The sequence below is a fragment of the Lissotriton vulgaris genome, unplaced genomic scaffold (genome assembly GCF_964263255.1).
Source record: "Lissotriton vulgaris unplaced genomic scaffold, aLisVul1.2 SCAFFOLD_329, whole genome shotgun sequence".
In the NCBI taxonomy this organism is placed as follows: Eukaryota; Metazoa; Chordata; class Amphibia; order Caudata; family Salamandridae; genus Lissotriton; species Lissotriton vulgaris.
In genome coordinates, this window is record NW_028241434.1 from 715,331 (window position 1) to 732,160 (window position 16,830).

At 46.6% G+C, this 16,830-nt stretch overlaps 1 protein-coding gene across 1 annotated transcript in view; it reads left to right on the forward strand.

The window, feature by feature from the left end:
• Positions 1-16,830, forward strand: part of LOC147671294 (beta-1,4-galactosyltransferase 2-like) — a 914,400-nt gene that overhangs the window by 287,687 nt on the left and 609,883 nt on the right. Inside the window, exon 2 of the mRNA XM_086948094.1 lies at positions 13,104-13,503. Within this exon, the coding sequence (XP_086804220.1) occupies positions 13,185-13,503 (319 nt within the window). The 5' untranslated portion in view covers positions 13,104-13,184. The remainder of the gene's footprint in view (positions 1-13,103; positions 13,504-16,830) is intronic.

Consider the following 16,830-nt stretch of genomic DNA (forward strand, 5'->3'; position numbering starts at 1 on the left):
TGGGTGCTTGCAGTGGACTTCACAGTCTGTTACTCAAGAGCTTGCAGTGAAGGAAGCTCAGAGAGGGCAAAGTTATAAGCTGGAAAGTCGCTGACATGATTGGCTGTTGCTTTTTCCTGATTATCAAGCCAATTGGCCAGTGTGGACAAATAAAGATAAATCTAAACTGTATAATGGGCATTTTAGAGTAATGTGGTGCCATGTGTGGCACCGTGTATGTGCTCCAGGGTTGCTGAAGTGGTTAATTCAGAAAGATTTCTGAAAGCGGCTGAAATAATTTCCCTCTTTTCCTCTTCATTTAAAATACAAATTGTGCTGAATTTTAATGATCTGAGATGTTCACGAATCAGCGACTTGTACTAGATTTCCTTGGCCTGCAGACATATGTTGGTTTCTTCACTGGGCACATTATACAGCTTTTAAGTCTTTGGCTCTCCCTTAAGTGTATTTCGTCGCTCCACACATTCCATATTATATATTTAATGTATTGTGATTTATCAGCCTGTGATGCTTTTGCGGCTCACAGACCTGCATATTTGTCTCTCCTTCACGCTTCTGCTCATCCATCGCTGCACTGAGGCCCCTTCCTTCTTCTATCTTAAAGGAGAACTCTCATTTTCGTACCATGAAACACAAGCAGTAAATCACATCTGCAAAAAAAAAAAAATCATGAATTTTAACTAAACCATCTCATGGCAAGCACCACAACTCTCAGGTATTTAGACAAAACATCATGAAAAAAATATTGTGTTGAAAATATCGAGGACAAAAACATTGTGAAGGTAGGTTTCTATGTGTAAGCAAGTTTTACTATATATAACTCCACATACACATACCCTGGCAATATATATATATCTTCAAGGTACGTAGATGTGGAGTTAAGAATATTACATCTGTACTTACCTATTAGCACTTACCTTGGTCCTCGATATTTTTGACACAATATTCTGTCCACACAATATTTTTGGCACCGATATTCTGTCAGTGATCCAGATGTTCTGTCTGCTACCCTGGTACTCCATCCTCATTTAGAGGTGGGGGAATCAATGAGTTTCCCACTGCAGAGCATCAGCATCTGCTATCGAGAATCACCTTCCTGACATGACAGGAGGACCGCCGGTTCTAGAACAACAGAAAAATCATCTTGTTTATGGAAAGCTTTTTGATAATGATTTTTCTCTGCCTGGATGTGCCATACACAGCATTGTGGTCATGGGAGGGAACAAAGTGCACTGGCCGCGACATGCTGAAAAATTATTCAAGGGGTGCTCATTTTTTGTTTTTCAGAAACCAACCTTCACTTGAGGAGGGGTTGTCTTTGGAAAACATCATAAAAAATGTCGACTAGCTCACCATGCCACCAGAATATGGTGGTGAGTTGCCATTGTGCATTTTTTGCTGGAAGTTCTCTTTCCATGACCCAGTGTTAGCACTTTGGTGAAACATTCCCTCTAGGACATGGAATAACCTCTCGCAACACATCTGCGCCTCCTCCTCACTACTTGAAATCCGCAAGAAGCTCAAGGCCTGGTTCTTTATATCAGCACCCTGGGGACCACACACCTACATACCTGCCCAAGCACCCTGATACCCTCTTGCTGATTAGTGCGCTATACAAATCAACATATTATAAAATAACTCAACACAACATAACATATTGTGATATGTCATATTATGGTAGGTGGGTTCCTGTGGGACTTTGCCTCTAACTCTTGTGTGGTTTAACCGTCTGCTCATTGAGGTCTGCTTTCTGTTTACAATAGCTTGAAAATGCAACTATTGAGAGCCTATCATAAAGATTAAGGGGGTCATTTTGAGATTCTGCCCAAAATGGCGGGTGTCTAGCCTGCCGTCAATAACTCTTGAAGTGACCGCCCATCTGTCACTGAGAACCCAGGCTATTGTGATGGCTGCCCCGCCTCTTTAGGGCGGGGCACCAATCGCTGGAGGGAACTCTCCTTGAATCCGGGTCATAAGTTGTTTGTTTCAGTAAAAAGTTGCAGAGTGCGCCAAAAAATGGTGTTCACTTGGCAAACTGCTGAACCTTCAATTCATGCGTCCCACCAACAGGTACACGAAAGGCAAGGAAACCCTCACAAGGTAGTCGTGGATTTCTAAATATGGTGACTAGTCTTCCTCAAAAGTCGCAGGTGCCAAAGCCTCAGCAGACCGATTGGGCTGGTGGCCCGACCCCTAACATCTAATTCTACCTTAACAATAGTCTTCCACTTCAAACTCCTTACAGTATCACTCCTGCTGTTGTATTTTATTGTTCTATATGTGGCACTTTTTGCCACTGTGAGCCAGTCTTCTCTGCACAAATACCTTTAATAAACCCAATAGTGGTTATAAAGCGATATATTCATTGAGAATTCTGTTTGTACGAACAACCTCAGTGCAGATAGACAGACTTATGGTCGTTTTTTGTGAAATCCCCATAGTGTTGGACGTATATCCCACAACAACGTTCATTTTTATTTATTATTAAATGTTTAGAAAATGTGATCAGGTTACTGGGTGTACAATTCAAAGGATAAAATGCAGTGATCAGTTCCGTGGTCTAGCGCTGTACCTACTTGTATGTAGAGTGTATTTTCATGAAGGTCTAATAAGCTAATTGAATGATTGATTGAGTGTTATTTGAGGTGAATGAGGCAGTAGGAGTGGTAAGTAGAGATAGTGTGCAGAATCTCACCAATGATTAAAAAATCTCATATACTATAGAAGTATCTGGCAATTATACCAGAGGAACAACACTGAGTACCTCGCTTGGAAATGTGTATATTTAAATTGCACAGTTCCTCTTTGGATATGTACAAAGTAGTTAGGTAGAAGTAGAGTATGTACCTTGACCACAGTCACACAATGTTGAGTATGTGGGATGAGAACCGATGTTCGCCGCTAGATCACATCTCCTCCCCTGAACTCACAATGGAAAAGTGAGCAGAAATGGTTCAACAACAGTAGTGCTACTTCCTCCTAAAACTATATTCACTATCCGTCTATCATCCTAGTATCACACGTCCACACAGGCAACTACACGTTATTGTATTGTGGGAAACCTGAAGGAAGATCTAGGGCTTGCCTTGTTTGACATTTTCAGGACGATTCATCTCCCTGGAAGGAAAGAGTTGACCATGGATTCCTGCTCCCTACTTTCCTACATTTTCCTTCCTGACAGCCTGGCCGCTGCTTCTTTTTCTGTCTGCTTTTTACCATAGGCACATCTTTTTTGCATCCCGCCTCTAATCCTCTCCATTCTCATCTCTTTTTAAACACAACTCATTGATTGCCCCTAGGTATTTTGAGGCCTTACCTCCCTCATGCCATTCATCCCATAAGCTCTGCCCTCCCGGCGTGAATCTTTGGAATCATGCTCGATAGTCACATGGTCTACAGTTGTGAACATTACTTTATTTTTATCTCAGTGTCAAGCAGCCCTTGCCTGACTGAGATGGCCATCAGTTGCTCTTTTTGGAGTTCAGCAAAACTATATTGTGTAATACCAAAATGGCAACAAATTTCGAACTACATATTCACCTTCTCGGTCTAGCTAAACTTGCTTGTCTGACTCCAAAATTTCCACTGTATATAATAAATTCATTTCCTACCATAAACCTGGGGAAAATCTGTGCTAAATATATGTGTGGCTGTTTGCTGGTGGGGAGCACAGCACTCATTTTTGGAACTAGGGCTTATTTTCCAACATCACAGTTTGAACCAGAACGAGAGTGTAAAGGACACAAAATGGAGAAAGAAGGAGGAAGAAAAAGACAAGAAGAGAGATGAAAAATAACATTCAAGAAATAGAGGCGGGAAGTCTAAGTTGGGGGAGGAAGAAGAATGAGGTGTAATCAAGACTAGGTAGCCTTTGTATTCAGCAACCCCCCGCTGCCCCCCCGCCCCCCATTGGATGGCACCAGTCTTCGCCTCAGGCCCCTGCACACTGTTTAATTACTCATTAAGCTCTGCATACAATAACAGCGCGGTCTGTAAGATATACAGCGTTACATCCATTTACTCAGGCATTACTTTAGATGAGCATATTGACTTGCAGCGTAAATCTTATGGCTGTGTTCTAGGGCACAGAAATGGTGATGGGTGCCTCCTGAGACATTGTAATTACTAATGCCATCTTTAATATACTGCACCGGAATTAGCAGTGAGCATATTCCAGGGGCACAGTAGTTTAAATGGCAGTCATTCTGATGGCGTATAGAAAACCCCTAATTCTGCAGAACAGTACTTCCAGTGCTCCTCTGGATGACTCTTATAAGCATTCTGGGCCCAAAAATTCTGACGTGCTTTAAAAAATATATCTTTTATTGCCTTATTTTGCGCATCTGCATATTACTGCCAAGGCCATATTTGACGGGCATGGGGGGTGGAGGGCTTCATTTGTTATTTTGATCACATCATTTTGGCAGGACAATAGTAAAAATGTAGTAGTCTGGTAGAATACCACAGACACAGTCTTTTAAGGGGCGTATACTATGGCACCCCAGTTCCGAATTTCATGGTCAGCCAAACATTATGAATGTCATATTTCTTGACAGTCTAATACTAATGTGTACAGTTCAAGACACATTAATTTGAATGAGAATATTTAAAGACATATAAATACTCGAGGACCTCGGACTGCTATATTTTTTGCAGGAAATGCGGACTTCGGCTTTGGGTATAATGTGGGAATAGTCATCTGCAAACTGAGCGCTTGCATTAAAGACATAATGTATGAGACAGAAGGACCCCGATTGAATTCTTTCTGGGAGAGGAAGCCAGTGCAAAGGCAAAGCAGGCCGAAGCTTTGTGCGGCCTCTGCAATCAGTGAATCCAGTGGATCCACTTCTGCCGTAGACAATTTGAGGCAGAGTCTAGTTTCTTATCCCAATATAGACAACTCCATTGTTTGTGCGGCATCACCTGTGCATGAAGGGTTTAAGTAAGGATTCTACAACTTATTGCTTTCAGCTAGAAGATGGCTGCCTTCACCACAACTGTGTCATCATGGATTGATTGTTGGATATCAGGATGACTAGGCAATCATTTCTGGCCAAAGTTCCTGCAGCCATCATTGTATGTTGGGCCCTCATTATTACCTATGTCATATCATCTGTACAGCTGTTGCATTTCAGTCCACTTTAAAGCACGATGTTCAAAGGGGCTACGGATTAGAAATGACCAAACTATATAACAGTGGAAAGCGCCCAGCTGCCCCATCTGTACATATCATGGGGTCCGACTTGCAACGCAGCATGGGCGACACTTGTGTGTTTTTAGCGAGAAGAGAATTGCAGTACTACAGGCCTGTGCTTCAAGTCTCAGCTCTGCTACGACAATGGCATGGTGTATGTTGGCAAAGATGGCAGACACAGTTAATTGTTTTATTCCACCAGTGCTTCTCCGTCGCACACTGACATCAAGAGTTTTGTACGGTCTTGGTGCTCCACTAACAATCTGTTGTTCTGTAGTAGGGGATCTCTGTGTATAGTCATAATCTAGTGAATAGTCCCGCCCATGTGCGTGGACCCCGGAGCAATCAAAAATAATCTCTAAAGTGTCGAAAAAATGCAGAACTGCACAGACACTTAAGAGAGAATTTAAAGACATATAATGCAGCCTATAAAAAGGCTACACTGTCCAGTACTTCAGCTAGAAATTCCACCAAAAATCCACAAAACAGCAAAGCCTGTCCAGATTTTCCCTGTCTTCAGTACAAACCCCTCTGGAAGATAGAGAGGAAGGCATGGACAGACAAGCCCCATAGGCTGCCATTATGTGGCTCAGAACAGGATACTGTGCCTTTAAGAGAACTTTCCAGAACTTCACAGTATCCCAGAATGCCTTGCAGGTCTCCCTTACTTTCAGTTCTTTTTTCCGGCTCCTGCAAGCAGGACCCTGGAGCATTGAGCTCTCCTTTTTTTGTTGGTGTTTTTGCACTAAAATCGTTTTTTGTGTACTTTATCTGTACCTTAAAGCTTTCTTCTTGGCTTGTGGCACCCCTGGGTCGAAATAATGCCTGCATTATTTGATAAATGCCCGGAGTGCTCCAGGAAGAAGGCCAAGACAGATCCCCATGAGGGCTGTATCCTCTGCCTTCCCTCTTCCCACATCCCTGAGGAGTGTGAGATCTGCCAGGGTTTCTCTGGCAGGACCCTGAAAGACAGAAAGAAAATCAGGCTTCAGGGACTAGAAGAAAGGAGACAGAAGACGCAAGGTGGGTCTGGAGGGGCTTCTTCTGCCCATGCTGAGGCCCCTGGGGGGCTCCCCGGGGGCAGGAAGCCCAGCACACGTCCCCATTCTCCGTCTGGGTCGGTGGCACCCTCCAAGACGTCGAGAGGGAAGTCCAAGGCCAGCTCCCCTTCTCCCCAGGGCTCTGGGTCGAGAAATCGTCGACGTCGAGGGACCTACATAGGCCGCCGTCGGACGCGGAGACGGTGTCATCGTCGCTGTCTTCGGCGTCGACGTCGAGCGATCGGCGTCGACAGGACCGGCGTCGACAGGATCGGCGTCGACGCACGCCGCCGAGGCAATACCGTTGATCGCCTTCAAGACACAAGGCTTCATCGTCGTCGAGGGGATCCTCGTCGTCGAGCCCGCCGTCGACGCAGAAGCACTCGCCGGTGAGACGGAGGCGTGCCCCGTCGAGGCGAAGGAGGTGGTCGTCAAGGTCGACGTCGAGACGCCCCAAGACGACGTCGAGGCGGTCGCCGTCAAGACACAGGAGGTCGTCGTCGAGATGGTCCGGGTCGACGTCGAGACACGCGAGTCGCTCGACGCCGAAGAGAAAGCGACGGTCGACGCCGAAGGGCCGCTCGACGTCGAGGGACCGGCGGTCGACTCCTGAACACCGGTCAACGGTGCCGGATGCCCGTACTAAGCGGCCTGAGGCTGTGGGGGGCTCCCCTCAGCCCAGGATGGATGGTGGTTCACCGGGATCGGTGCACTCGGAGGTTTATACTCCAAAGAAGTCCGTTCCACCTCCTCCTCCGTTGCCTAGAGGCCCGCGTCCAAGGATGCCTACACCTCCTCCGTTGCCTCCTCTACCAGAGAAGCCTCCACCGGTCCCACCAAGGTCGGTCTCGTTGCCTCACCTTCCGACCCCTCCCAAGAAGACTCCTAAGTCTAAAGAACCGCGTAAGCCCAAGTCGGCCACCCCGGACAGGCCGGTGGACCGGCTGAAGCCCAGGAGGTCGAAGTCTCGCTCCAGACGGAGAGAACGATCGAGGAGCAGGCGCAGGTCCTCCACCCGTTCCAGACGGCGCCATAGGAGGCATAGATCCAGGACGGATACATCTGCCAGGACTCGCTCCTATTCCCCTACTCTGTCCGATTCCCCGGACACTAGGGTGTCTCCTATCGATGACATCGGTACATTCCAGGATGTTCTCCTGAGGGGGGCCGCGAAGTTGGGTATCACGGTGACGGCTCCTACACCTACGACGTCCGTGATATTCGAAACTTTGCACAAGAAGCACCTGTCTCGCCCTCTGTTGCCCTTGGTTCCGGGACTGGTTGAACCGGCACAAGAACTATTTCTTACGCCTGCGGTGGTTAGGGCCGCCCCTTCTAGGCTTTTGAAGAAATACAGGGCACCGGACTCTGACCCTGCCTTCCTGAGGATGGACCCAGTCCCCGACTCAGTGATAGTTACGGCAGCCAGGAAACAACACTCTACCTCCCCGTCCTCCACCGTGCCTCCGGACAAGGAGAGCCGCTGGATTGATTCGGCGGGAAGGAAAGCGTGCAGGACTTCTTCCACCACGATGAAGGCCTCCAGCGACTCGGCGTTACTGGGACGATATGACCGGGCGGTTTGGGATTCCATGGAACAGTTCGCGGACCTTGTGCCGCGCGACAGGAAGGAGGACTTTATGGAAATCGTCAAGGAGGGGATGCTGGTTTCGGACCAGGCCATCAGTGCCGCGGCGGATATTGCCTTGTTGGCGGCACATGGCTACTGCCACGGTATCAACCAGCGCCGCCATGCATGGCTCAGGCTTACGTCTCTCAAGCCCGAGGCGCAACAGCGAGTGGCCAACCTGCCGTTTTCCGGGGACACGCTCTTCGGAAAACACGCAGATGACGAGATGGCCCGGATGAAGGCCGAGGCAGAAACCCTGACGGCAGTGGGCTTGGAAAAGCCCAAGGACAAGAAGCCATACCGCCAGTTCCAACGGCGGTTCGGTTCGCAAGGGAAAGGAAGAGGACAGTCTTCGGGACAACAGCAGCAGCAACAACAGCAGCAGTTCCGAAGACCTTTCCAAAAACGTCAGAGGGGTAGAGGTGGACAGCAGCCCTCTACCGCGAACAAGGGCCCGGCCGGGTCTCGACCCTGAGCGGTTACTTCCCCGTCATCCGTTACCCACTCCGGTGGGGGGAAGCGTTCAATTTTTCCTGGCAGAGTGGAGAAAAATCACTCAGGACAAGTGGGTGCTGAATATTGTTTGCAATGGATACAGTCTTCGGTTCATCAGCCCTCCTCCAGCGATCCCTCCGGTCAGCTCGCAGTATCAGCTGCGCGAGCTCCAGGCGGAGGCCGATATCCTGTTGAGGAAAAGGGCGATAGAAGACGTACCTCTGTCTCAAAGAGGAAGAGGTCTGTACTCCCGGTTCTTTCTGGTTCGCAAAAAGGACAAGAACGAGTTCAGGCCCATTCTGGACTTGCGGCAGGCAAACAAGTGGATTCGCAGAGAAAAGTTTCGCATGCTGTCGTTGCATCAGATTTATCCTCAGTTGCAACAGGGGGACTGGCTTTGTGCCATAGACCTACAAGATGCGTACTTCCACGTGCCCATCGCGCACAAGCACAGGAAGTTTCTGCGATTTCAAGTCGGCACCAATCATTACCAATACACGGTGCTGCCTTTCGGACTGAAGTCTGCACCCAGGACATTCTCGAAGTGCATGGCAGTGGTAGCGGCACACCTACGGAAAGGCAAGGTGTTTGTCTAGCCGTACCTGGACGATTGGTTGATCAAGGCCTCCTCCTTCTCAGAAGCTCAGGCAGACTTCCAGAAGACGTGCGTTCTCTTGAACAAGCTGGGGTTGCACATCAACATGTCCAAGTCTGTCCCGATCCCGGTTCAGTGCATTCAGTACTTGGGAGCCTCTATCAATACGCTGTCAGCAAGCGTGTCTCTTTCGGAGGAGCGACGGAGATCGATCCTTCGGAAGGCTCAGGCTCTTATGACCGTTCCATCTACAACAGTGAGGACGGTGTCTTCTCTACTGGGGTCGATGGCCTCTTGTATCTTCCTCACTCCTCATGCACGGCTACACATGAGACCTCTGCAGGAGTGCTTGGAGGACCAATGGGACCAGAGGAGAGGATCTTGGGACGACAAGATACGACTGTCTCTGCATGCTCTTCAGTCTCTGAAGCGGTGGTGTTCAGCGGAGAATCTCCTCAGAGGGGTTCCCTTCCACAAGGACATTCCTACTCAGACGATCGTGACGGATGCTTCTCTCCAGGGCTGGGGAGCGCATTCGGGGGACTTACAGATCCAAGGCACGTGGTCTCAGACGGAGTCCACGTATCACATCAATTTCCTGGAACTCAGAGCTGTTCACTTGGCGCTGAAGGCCTTTCATCCGTCCTTCCGGACCAACTCTCTGCTTGTACAGACGGACAACACGACCACAATGTATTACCTCAACAAGCAGGGGGGGTCGAGATCGCGCACCCTGTCTCGGGAGGCGCAGACTATCTGGCACTGGCTTCTGGCAAGAGGATTGACGATAACGGCTACCCATCTGCCAGGTGTGCAGAATGTTCAGGCGGACGCACTGAGCAGGCTGATTCAGGAAAACCACGAGTGGGTCATAAACGACGACGTACTAGGAGAAGTCTTCACAAGGTGGGGGACTCCAGACATAGATCTGTTCGCCACCACCGAAAACAGCAAATGCCGAGACTTCGCCTCCAGGTACTACCAGCAAGAGACACTGGGGAATGCACTCTGGATCAACTGGTCGAACAGCTTTGTTTACGCTTTTACGCCCATTCCAGCGGTGCTCATCAAGCTGTCCCGGTCCAGGGCACGGATGATCCTGATTGCCCCGGAATGGCCCAGACAGTGGTGGTTCACGTACCTTCTACACCGGTCCCTCCTTCCGCACATTCGGTTGCCGTGCAGGCCGGACCTTCTCACGAAGTTCGGGGGCAGATGGTGCACCCCAACCTCTCGTCCTTGAGTTTGGCGGCATGGCTCCTGAGGTAGTGCAATATGGACATTTGAATCTACCTGAAGATTGTATGGACATACTGAAGGAGTCTAAGAGGCCCTCCACTCGAACGTCCTACGCTTACAAGTGGAAGAGGTTTTGTATCTGGTGTGTGTCCAGGAACTTGGATCCTATGACGTGCAAGGAAGATGTCATACTTCCCTACCTTCTACATTTGGCGCGATCTGGCCTTAATGTTCACTCTATTAGGGTTCATCTCGCTGCATTGACTGCCTACAGGAAAAGCCCTTCACAGACTTCCTTCTTTCAGATCCCTGTGATCAAAGACTTTTTGGAAGGCTTGAAGAAAGTGTTCCCTCCTGTCAGGCTTCCATCGCCTTCGTGGGAATTGAATGTGGTGCTGTCCAGTTTGATGAAGGAGCCTTTTGAACCCATTCATAAGGCTTCGTTGCAGCACCTATCCTGGAAGGTGGCGTTCCTCGTGGCCATTACATCGGCCCGCAGGGTGAGTGAATTTCAGGCGCTGTGTTGTAATGAACCGTATACTGTATTTCATGCTGCTAAGGTTGTTATGCGGACTCACCCTAAATTTCTTCCCAAGGTTGTTTCTGACTTTCATGTCAATCAAACTATAACTTTGCCTACGTTTTTTCAGAATCCCTCATCTCCAGCGGAACGTTCCTTACATTCCCTGGATGTTCGGAGGGTGTTGAAACTTTATCTGGATAAGACCAAAGATGTACGTAGGTCAGACCAATTGTTTATCAATTAAGGATCAGTCAGGACGGGTCTTGCGACCTCTAAGCAGTCCATTTCTAGGTGGATTGTGTCCTGCATACAACTATGTTACCAGAAAGCTAATAAGACCATAGGAGGTAAGCCTAAGGCTCATTCCACCAGGGGCAAAGCTGCCACGACAGCCTTGCTCCGTAATGTGCCGATTGCAGAGATTTGCAAGGCCGCCACTTGGAAGTCGGTTCATACCTTTGCTAAGCATTACTGTCTGGACGCTGATGCCAGAGCAGATGCTCAGGTTGGACAGGCTTCGCTGCGGAATTTGTTCGCACAATAGTGGTGTTGGTTTCTTTTCTCCACCGCCGCTTTGTTGTGGGGATGGGCTTGCCATTCTATTCACTAGATTATGACTATACACAGAGATCCCCTACTACAGAAGGAGTAGTTTCTTTTCTGTAACTCCAGTTCTGTAGTAGGGGTATCTCTGTTATAGTCATAAGCGCCCGCCCTCCTCCCCGGTGGAGAGATGTTCATGGAAGGAATGCTACAGGTCGGGCGTGTTACGCCTTCAAAAAGAACTGAAAGTAAGGGAGACCTGCTAGGCATTCTGGGATACTGTGAAGTTCTGGAAAGTTCTCTTAAAGGCACAGTATCCTGTTCTGAGCCACATAATGGCAGCCTATGGGGCTTGTCTGTCCATGCCTTCCTCTCTATCTTCCAGAGGGGTTTGTACTGAAGACAGGGAAAATCTGGACAGGCTTTGCTGTTTTGTGGATTTTTGGTGGAATTTCTAGCTGAAGTACTGGACAGTGTAGCCTTTTTATAGGCTGCATTATATGTCTTTAAATTCTCTCTTAAGTGTCTGTGCAGTTCTGCATTTTTTCGACACTTTAGAGATTATTTTTGATTGCTCCGGGGTCCACGCACATGGGCGGGACTATTCACTAGATTATGACTATAACAGAGATACCCCTACTACAGAACTGGAGTTACAGAAAAGAAACTACTCCTTCTCCACTTATGAGCTGATTTTGAGTTTGGCGGTGGAGGGTACCTAGTAGGGATGGCAGAGAATATTTCCCCCATATTTTAGAGTTGTCTGCCAGCCCTGCAGACAGCTCTTAACATTGACAGGAACCGCTGTCACACAGGTTCCTGTTCTATGGTGTGGGCGGTGGGGGGGGGTTATTATTTATTTTTACTGTCTGTCACTGCTAGATTTTACCTGGCCATGTCAACAGCAAAGCAGACACAACATCTCCACTCTAAATAGAGCTTACGGTGTTATCTACTCTGTTGGCCCGTCGGATGAGTAAGTCAGCGACAGAGCAGTGTTGTCGACATACTTAAGGGCGTACCTTGAGTTTGGCAGGGTGGGCACTCCGTCACCATTGTGATAGAGTACCCTCTTCCCCAAACTCAAAATAAGCCCCTAAATGGGCTCCTTAGATTGGCATATGACTAGCTAATAAGCAATATTTTAAATTAGTCTCTAACTGTTCTGGTCTGTAGGATTTGCAACAAAACCTTTAAATAGATGGGGGAGGTGTTTGTCCAAGCAATCTGGGTGTATGAAGACTCAACAGCACTTGTTCGGCTGAGTGTAAAGCTGTTAGCTTGTATTTTAAGGATGATGATCTGAAAAGCATCAGGCTTCCTTCTTGTAAACACTCATCTAAGTGACCTGCATTTCAAGGATGATCTTTTGGGCTTGAAATGACTCGCCTCCATGTGAACTATATGGTAGCCTATGTGTTAATTCCTCCTTAATTTGATAATATGTGTGCGTTTCATGCTTGTGACTCAGTAGGCTGCCTCTGAATGCTAATTGTAACTTGGGGCTTCGTTTATGTTCATGGAATTCACATAGGTCTTTATCCCATTGGGCATTCAAGCGTTTAGGAGTGCTGGGAAAAGGCTAAATGATTTTCACGAAGAGCATTGGTACTGAGTAAAGTTAGCACATGAAGGTTAATCACTGGCTCTTGGCCTGTACTTAGGCGCAGAGCGCGGTCCTCCAGCGAGCGGGCAAAGAACGATACACCATTAAATAGATTTCATTTAAAGCCTGATGGCTGCTCCTGATGCTTTGTAACCTTTCAAAAGCGGTGTTGAGAAGGGTGGAGGGAGCAGGATTAGAGATCCCTGTTGTTAAAGCGTGCTCTTTTTCTCTTGCGCAGGATTCGTGACCTGCTGGCAGTCGGTGCTGGAGCCCAGAGGGAGCACATGACTGCCCACCTGTGCCTGCCTCTTCCCAGAAGATGACCAGACTGATGCTGGGAGTGACCCTGGAAAGGATCTGCAAGGCTGTCCTCCTGCTCTGCCTCATCCACTTCATCATCATGATGATCCTGTACTTTGACGTCTACGCTCAGCGCCTGGACTTCTTCACGCGCTTCAATGTCAGGAACTCCTCCCGCGCACACCCCTACTACAACATCTCCAGGCCCAATGGGACAGCCTCCAGCTATGGCGTGGCTGCGGCGAGCGAGCGGGTCTCTCCCAGCGCCAAGCCTGGCCTCAACCACTCGGTCACAGAGCAGCCTTTACCCCCATGTCCGGAAGTGCCTCCCGGTTTAGGTAAGTTCCTGTAACCAAAGGGAAGGGAGAAGCCCTATCATTCATGCTTTGGTGTTTCCACTTTTCTTGTTTCTCCTACAAAATACTTCTTCTTTGCCAAGCTTCATGTCCCTGACTGAATACAATTAAATGGTGTGGCATCTTTTTAAACACAGAATATTTCCTTTTCAGAACAAAGATGAGCTTAAAAATTAACCTACTTTCTTTAGTAGATTTAGGATAATCTTTCAAAGATATTCAGTAAAATGTTTAGACTTAATGCTTGTTTTCCCAAACAACATGTGACTATTCTGTTACTTCAAGAAATTAGTTGTCCTTTCAAACACAGATTTTGTGATTGTGAGTTTATGCAATGTAAATACTCTATCTGATATGAAATTGTTTGTTTACGTAGCTACCCAGAAATCAGGGGTTCCATTTGTGTTGCTGGGAGTAAGTAGCGGCACCCGCAGCCATTTTTTAAGAGGGAGACTTATATTTTCATCATCAGACTTTGAAAGACAGAGAATGACAGAAAAGAGAGAAACCAGGAGAAAAATCAATATAGGACAACAGTCACAAAGGGAGGAAACAAGGACGAAAAGTATTCTGCAAGAGAGAAATAAAAAGTTGTATTTCACAATATTGACTACAAAAAATATCAACATACAGAAATATGGACTCAACAAGATCAACTACCACCATATTGTGAAAGAAAGGATATATAGGGAAGTGTAGATATACTATCCTAAATCCACATCTACTCACTTTGGCAATATATTGCGTGTTGATAAGGTGGAGTTAACATATGTGCAGGCAGATAATAAATCTTCAAAATTCTGACTCTCCAATGAATAGAAAAAGGTTGTGTAGGGCGGTGGTAGAAAGAAGCACGAGAAGGAACCAATATTAGGCAGCCTTTGTGTTTGGGAACCCCGGCATACACAGCATCCATGGTGGGCCCCTTAGACATATATATATATATAAGTATATATATATATATATATTTACAAACTGAGCACTGGCAGTAATATCACCAAATCCAGAAACTGTGCTTAATATTCTGATTTTCACACTCTTTCTACTGATGGTTTCCTGGTTAACAGACCCCAGCAGTGCTTGGCTTTTATCTTAAATATTACGTCCATTTATCCCTGCCATTAATTCACCAACGGATTCCTATCAGGCATGAATAGTTTCATTTCTGCAGATTTCTCCATCATGATTGTGAAGTGGTTCACCTGTCTCACTGGGTCTGGTGGCTCAGTGACAAACACCGTCTACTGTCTCACCACAGCATCCTGATCTCCCTGCCTGCATCACCCGTGTCTTGGAGCTACCAGATAAGCAGGTCCCATGCAGGTTTTCATTGTCTTCCCCCCTACACATGTTGAATCCCTGTAATGTGTTGACAATTTACAGCAAGGCTCTCCAAAGTCGGTCCTGCATGGCCAGATCCATGCTAGATTTTTAGCATATCCCCAGTTAGATAAATGTAGTTATCTTAAAATCTGGCAGGACCTACTTTGGAAAACCCTGATTTACAGTCAACCACTAAACTAATGCTTACTTTCATTTCACATAAAGTGATTAGTTTAATGTACATGGTCTTTAAAGCTCAGTTTTCTTTTTTGATTGTGAAGTGGTTCACCTGTCTCACTGGGTCTGGTGGCTCAGTGACAAACACCGTCTACTGTCTCACCACAGCATCCTGATCTCCCTGCCTGCATCACCCGTGTCTTGGAGCTACCAGATAAGCAGGTCCCATCCAGGTTTTCATTGTCTTCCCCCCTACACATGTTGAATCCCTGTAATGTGTTGACAATTTACAGCAAGGCTCTCCAAAGTCGGTCCTGCATGGCCAGATCCATGCTAGATTTTTAGCATATCCCCAGTTAGATAAATGTAGTTATCTTAAAATCTGGCAGGACCTACTTTGGAAAACCCTGATTTACAGTCAACCACTAAACTAATGCTTACTTTCATTTCACATAAAGTGATTAGTTTAATGTACATGGTCTTTAAAGCTCAGTTTTCTTTTTTGATTGGTTCTTTGAGCTTTTTTTTATATCATTCAAAGTTGTTTAAAAATGACATGATACTAAGACATCCACATTCTAAGTGGCAACCAATGGCAATGCGTTTAAGCGTGACAATAGAAAATCATGCCTGAGATCGTGTGATTCTTCTTTAGAGACCGACATGAAATGGATGGATGACATGGATCTGGCAGTGGGACACACTCTTTGGTCGGCTGTCTCAATGCGCTATGCAGGTCAGCCTGCTGGTGTTCGGAGTTAGGATATTCAACAAATGTATGTGCAGCAAGACTTTAATTTGAGTAGTGATGGACTCTGATCAATTTATTTTGGAGAAATAAAGATGATGATTTTTTCCTGCTAATATACTTTCCAAATTTCTTTAATGGCTCTTACTGTCCCATTAAACCCCCACACATTTCGTTTCATTTGGATAACTTTATTTCGGTCAAAGGACCATAAAAGTGGACATAAAATCAGAACATATCACTGGAGGTTAAAACAATAAATTACATATGCAATAAAACCAGGGAAATAAAATTAGATTAAACCAAATAGTTATCGAACGGTACATTAAAATACATATAGCAAAGTTATAGGAAACTTCTCCGTCTACGCCACATACTCAACATGAATCGTGATACAGCGAAGACAATGGGGGGTGTGTATCATAGCAAAGGACCCTGCAAGCATGGGCACACTGGGTAAAACCTAAGTTCCTACAAAGTGGAATCAGCCAGCATTTCCTTATCGCCCAGTAGGAAGGGCAAAAAAACAGAACATGGAAGATATCTTCTTCTTTGTAGTTACAAGCTGGGCAAACAATGTTCTCCATATTGGCCCATTTACCAGTAAATACCCTGAGTGGGAGGCTGCCAATCATAAGCTGTATGTAGAGTTTCCTTGCAAGGGCAGGATAGATTAAATCCCAAAAATTCTCCATGCTCGGTTCAACTTTAACTTGAAGGAACTCCACCGTCAATCTTCCCAGAGTTGGGCACCTCTGGAAAGATAATAGGTTATAATTCCTGACATAGCTCAACAGCTCAGCTTTCGTTATCCTAGGACAGCTATCTGCAGGATTCTCCCACAACTCTAGTAAACCAATTTGTTCACAGAGTGCCCTCACATGCGCAAGCCATGGAATATTCCTATTTTTTAAAACAGACCTTAATTCTGTAAACTCTTCGTTATAGGATATTAGTTCAGGCACGGTCCAGAGCCTCTTCCAATACATCAATGGCCATGTGGCTACTACCTCCTCTATAGGCTCTAACCCTAAGTCCATACGCAGCAGAGTTAATAGGTT